We start from the raw sequence: 6,093 nt of genomic DNA, 5'->3' as shown, positions 1-6,093 counted from the left end.
GCCAAAGTACCGCTGAAAACGTGCTCGCAGATATGACCGGGACTCATTGACGGTATGTTTCGCTGCCGTGAGCTCAGAAAAAAAATCTCATTAAGCAGTGCTGCCGTCTCACTTCTCGTCATGTGTCAAGGCAGAGCTGAATAAAACAGCCATCTTGTCCCACCGTTTTGCCATCTGACAGGTGGTCAACCTCTCGGTGGACTATAAGGACCAGCTCATGTCCCTTGTGTACACACTGTCACAAGAGGGCAAGCCTGTGCCTGCGGAGACCGCTGTGGAGGCCATGTCCGTGGTCAATGAGACAGACATGTCGCGGCTGCTCGGCTACCCTGTCGTTGTCAAGGCTGAGCGTGAGTGTGGCGTGGAATTTCGCATTTTAGTTAGCGCCAGCGAGTTATCAAACTCATTTAATTTTTCTCTCAGTTAATTGTCCGTTTTACACCGAACGAGCCTTCATTAATGCAGCTTTCAACGGTAACATTGGACGTCGTCCCGACTTCCTGAAGAAAAAAATACCCATCTTTGCCAATTATCCTCCTTCTCTCCCTGCGCGATGGGGGCTTCTCATGCGTACATTACATTGTTTAAGAAATTGCAAGTTTTGCTCGAAGGCCGAATCACTCACAGCGATGGTAAGGTATAGCGCTGCGCTTGAGCTCTCCGGACGGTGCTGTAACTATGCGCGGGGGCGCCAAAATTTCTGGCAACCTTAAAGCGGCCCTGCACCACTTTTCATCGGAAGTGGAGAAAGACATTTAAGGTGAAATAGGCTATTTCAGGAATACATTGCCGTAAAAAGTGCGTTCAGCAGAAGCGGAGTTATTGACAATCAAACACTGCCTTCGCTGTGCTCCCGTTCCTTGCCTTGCACTGCGAAGGCTACGGCAGAGTGGGGCGGGCACCCCAACGCTCCGCCTTCGAAATGTCACCGTGGCGCGCAGTCCTAAATTTAGTTTTGGATGTTAACGTAAACTGCCCCGACTTTCGATTTTGGTGTAAACGTAAGCCAAACGAGGTTGTCCTCAGCGAGCCGCAGTGCGCTTAGCCAGCGGACTCGTGGCGGCACCCCGCGGCGGTCGCGGTGTAGCCGACCACAGCGACCAATAGCAGCCGCGTATTGGAATGTGCTTAATTACGAAATAAAGCCCGCAGAAAAGAGTGAGGATCATTCTGTGGAAACAAGAGCGTTTGAGAGAAAGGTGACGTCGCGTTCCGCTTGCGAGCTCCATGCACAGCGTACGACATCAGAACTTGTCTGAGATGTTCACAGCAGTGTATATTACCCGCGGACTATGTTAGTTCACCGAGCCCGAAGGGTGGTTCAGGGCCCCTTCAAAAGCTTCAATACGTCGTGTACGTAGTGCCTGTAATGATATCGCACAGGTGCCGCAGCGCTGCCGGTAAAGAGCTGAACAAGTGAAATTACATCATTTTCGAATTGTGAGCTCTGATAATTAGAAAGCAGGACATAGAATCAGAAATGGAAGGTAGGAAGAAGAACAGGAAGAAAGAGCAAGATGACAAATCTCAAAGAACAAAGTAGAACACACCGTACAGGTCACAGAGAGTACGGCCGGTCACTACAGGTCACTGCAGGCCACGCTACTAAAAAACGCTAAATAGAAGAAACAGTCTCTAAGTTACAAACGTGAACCTTATTAATTCCAGAAAAGTAAGGAGAGCGCGATGAGCTTGACCGCGTCGAGACGCACAACCACTGGGGTACAAACATTCGTCTAGTGACGTACACCGCAGGCCAAGGAGATGATAGTGCCTCACTAGCGACATGCGCTGCGCACTGAAATCGGGACACTCCAATATCAGGTGCCTGAAGTGTCTCGCAGCAGCCGCAAGATGTACACGATGGACTGGTCACACGTCCTTATCTGTACAAACGTTCGCACACGTTCACACAGCCAACGTTATGCATCATACGCATACATCATCCGCATAAGAGGCGGAAGACTTAGGATAAAAGGCATGCGCTGCTAATGAAATGTTTCATGAGTTTTGCTTGCGGGATGCAATTCTTTAAACAATCGATAGACTAATTCAGTTAAGAGCATAGACCCGGTTTGAGCAGCTTTGGCGATTGAATAGTATAGCATCTACCTTGCATATTAGGCCCAAATAAAAATATAGCATACTTATATATATATATATATATATATATATATATATATATGCAGAATGTCATGGTGGTGGCAAAAATTCGGCCTGAGTGTCCATATAATTGCTATGCATTGTGCATGGATGACATACACTATCTCAATAAAACATTTTCGAAGGAACAACATGTTTGTCACCTGTGCTCGAAGGTCTTGCAATGCTGTCTGCAATAATCATCCGCCTCATTAATCAGGGAGCCAGTCGACTTGGTTTGTGCAATAATACAGAGAAAAACCAATACAACAGAATTTTCTGAGCCGGAACTACGTTTGTCCTAGCGCAGGGACTTTTTATTTCTGTTTATTTTCTTATCGTTGGTTTGTCCCAGACTTCATCGTATTACAGAGTGCTGTGCGTTCTCTCGTCGTCTATAAACCACCATGTCTGATGCATTCACGTACCTACCTGATTACGTTCCAGCTTACGTCACGCCAACGAAGACAGAGTCCGTCTCGCGGCTCGCCTGGATAGTGGCCGGCGTTCTGATGGCCATCTTCGTCCTCGTAGTACTGTTCCTGGTGCTCTACTGCAAGTGCTGCCGTCCGAAAGTGCACCGCAGTCCGTTCAGCGACTCTGGCTCTGTTCGCTCTTACGGCCGGCAGAATAGGCGCAAAGTAAGTGGCTGGACTTTTAGTAGAGGTGTTAGTTGTGGTGTCGGTGGTGCTCTAATGCATATTGTGAGTGCAACTATGAACCTGAGACCGTGATGCGATTATTAGTGCGGTTGCATGACACCGTGCATCATAAGAAAAATGTGAAAGACACGTGTTCTGTATAAGGTGCTCACGAGGGTACCCCGAAGACTATATTCTGCTTTTAATAAGCAAGCATTCTTGCCGCCCATGGCCCAGTCAAAAAAAGAAAAAGAAAATCAGCTGATCCCATACACTGTGGGAATCGACGCTACGCGAAACATTTTGCAGGTACCTGGTTATCTAGCATTTGTTAGGGGCTCCGCGAACCAGCTGAATCAACGCGCTTGTGCAAATTTAATCGTTGTACGTGTGGCGTCGGGAGCGTACATGTGAGGGAGGACAGCAGCACGTCGACGACCACCTCGAAGACGATTGTATGGCAGCAAAGGAATTTCTACGCCGGCAGCTCAACGGGAGCTTACGACGAGGTGATTGTTGGGTTATACATGGGTACTGGACGAGTGCAAGCGAGAGAAACACGGATTGTGGTGTCATCAGCAACTACGTGTTGTACAGTCGTACGTACATACCTACGACTATGTCATGTGGTGTATGTTAAAGTGACCATGACATTTGTACTCCAGCGAATAAATGCTAAATATGACTAACTTGGGCAATCACGAAGTTGGTACAACGTTGCAGAGTATCTACGTAGCGTAAACTACTTCGAGGAAAGTACGGGGGAAAGTGGGCCAGTCCCGGAGATAGTGCAGTCTAACACGGCGCCTCAAAACGCGAGCTGTCACAGGGAAAGAAGACGAGAAAGTGGCACGTGGCGCACGCGCCGAGCGTTTCAAACAGCTGGTTGCCTTTGGAACGAGAGAAGTATTGTTAAACATGCATGGATTTAAACGGGATCGTGCAAAGCCAGTTCCTATAGAGACTGGTACCCCGAATGAAACTTTTGCTGTGCTTGTGCTGTTCAATGTGCCAAAAAAAAAGCGACCGTGGCCCAGTGGTTGTAGCACCGGGCAGCTGTACTCGATCGCAGAGGTTTGGTTCCACCATGGGTCCCACATTATGTTAATTTTATGAAGGCAAGGTGAGACAGAAACCTACCTAGCTGCCTACCGCAATGTGCCGAGAATGAGGCAAAAGTGTTTCGCATTAAATGTAAATATGAGAGAGCCAGAGGGAAATAAAGAAAACTCAAAAGGGCTGAAGGTCGTTCGTTGAGGACTCTACAACGGCTGCAAATGCACATTTGATTTAAACTAGATGTCGTCATCAGGCTACATGCGTTAATACGGACAGGTATTCACAAGATTTGCTCTGTAACGGCGTTGTCCTTATTATTTATTATTCATTTAAATGTTGGGTGTTACGTGATAAAACCACGATCTGATTATGAGGCACGCCGTAGTGGGGGACTCCGGAAATTTGGACCACCTGGGTTTCTTTAACGTGCACCTAAATGTCCTGGGCTTAGTGAAAGCATGGAGCTTGGTTTCTTCCGTATGAAGAAAATGAACTAAAATACCACTGTTATAAAGAAGGTCTTGGAAGGATGTTGCAACTTGAAATGCTTCAGTCATGAGACAGTCCATTCAAGGGAGTCGGCGGAGAAGCTTTTAATACAATGGATCATGCCCAGTAATTGTAAACATGGACTGCTAGAAGTCATTTATCGACAGCGAGTGCAAAGAGCTCACTTCATTCAGTTAGAAACAAATTTTAAATATAATGAATGCAGGGCAAAACTTTTAAATCTACTCAATTCTCTTCACTGACATGACTTATAGCAGGGTATCTCACTATATGCCAAGTCAGGCTTTGTGCCAAAAGCTCTTCTAGTTTCGAAGGACTATTGTGCACCAACTGAAACTCCACTCCGATGTGTTATAATTAACATGAAATTAGATAAATACAAATTGATCAGCTCAAATAATTTTACTGGGGTAATCATTAATTGCTCACTCTTGGTACATGCTAAGATTAGCTACATTCGTTAAGTCTTTGAAGTTTAAAGGTCATTTCTATAGCGACTGCCTGCAGCATGGTTGCATTAAGGATGTTTAAAACAACCTTTTTGAAGAGAAATTCAACATCTAACGTCTCCGCTGCATCTTGTGTTTGCACAGAAATGTTTTTTTTTTACTTCGTGTCCACTGTGCCTTTAAAGCCTGAATAAGACGGTTTCCAAAGGCGGAAGCAACCGTGACCATCAAATAACCCAAGAGTAGACACTGAAACTTATTTATTTAGTGCAACAATGGAAAGGCGCATACTCCTTATCTTGATATCAAAGTGCACAATTATGGATTTACTGATTGATCATCACAGAGCTCCTGAAGTACGCTGAACATGTCCATAGAGTGAGTGACTTGAAAATTAACAAGGCCCTGCAAGAGCGAGTTAGAAGAACTCAAGTGCTGAATGCTATTTTTTTTAAGTATAGAAAGAGGTACGTTAGGAACAGTGCATTTCTGATAAAGTCATCAGTCGACGAAAAACAGGACTTATTTAGTAAAATATTTGATATTTCCACTACAAATGTTATTCTCATTTTCTCCATGTAAAAACACGCTCATTAAAGACAAGTTTTGAAAGCAATAACGCTACATCACCTTGAACTATGGCCGAAGCCCAAGCTTGCCACGCGGCACGCAAAGCACTTGTACTTTGCAGTGAAAGCAACACGTAGGGACCAGTCGCAAAATAATGAGGTTTTCATGATCAAGGGACTTGTGAACTGACGCGGTGTTCTCCATGCTTTTCACAACTTTTTTTTCTCTACCTATGCTCCAAACGCCTCTTGCTTATCTCGACTGTGGCCGAGTAGTTAATGCTACCATCTGCTTTGAACCACAGCGTCTTTGGAATATGGAGGCGAAAAATCTGTTATAGTGGTGGTCGAACAAGCTGACTGAACCCGCTGTAGCAGATATCTGTACCAGTCTGCATGCATCCACGCACTTGAGAAAAAAGTCAGAGGTAACCATCCCTCGATATTTTTTCTTGGCGTCCTGAAGGGGCCCATTGGTCACTAACTGCATTTTTTCCTCCTCGTATTCCCACTTCCTTTACTCCGAGTGTTGGGTAGCAAACGGGATACTCGTCTCGTTGACCTCCCTACGTTTCCTCTGCTTGCTTTCCTTCTTTATTTGATGAGCGCGGCCACAGTTATAACTTCGTTGTTGCACCATGTGTGCTTTCTTTTAATGATTTTTCGGAACATTGGGGTCATTTCTCTCTCACCACCGTGATACCATTGAACAACTCAAAATTT

At 45.5% G+C, this 6,093-nt stretch overlaps 1 protein-coding gene across 1 annotated transcript in view; it reads left to right on the top strand.

Moving 5' to 3' along the window:
• The window catches only part of LOC119450313 (uncharacterized), a 33,737-nt gene that overhangs the window by 12,437 nt on the left and 15,207 nt on the right, over positions 1–6,093 (top strand). Inside the window, exons 4-5 of the mRNA XM_037713737.2 lie at positions 182–350; positions 2,590–2,783. Of these exons, the coding sequence (XP_037569665.1) occupies positions 182–350; positions 2,590–2,783 (363 nt within the window). The remainder of the gene's footprint in view (positions 1–181; positions 351–2,589; positions 2,784–6,093) is intronic.

Source organism: Dermacentor silvarum, chromosome 4 (assembly GCF_013339745.2).
Source record: "Dermacentor silvarum isolate Dsil-2018 chromosome 4, BIME_Dsil_1.4, whole genome shotgun sequence".
Classification (NCBI taxonomy): domain Eukaryota; kingdom Metazoa; phylum Arthropoda; class Arachnida; order Ixodida; family Ixodidae; genus Dermacentor; species Dermacentor silvarum.
The sequence above is the reverse complement of the archived record's forward strand: the minus strand, read 5'-3'. Positions and strand labels throughout refer to the sequence as shown.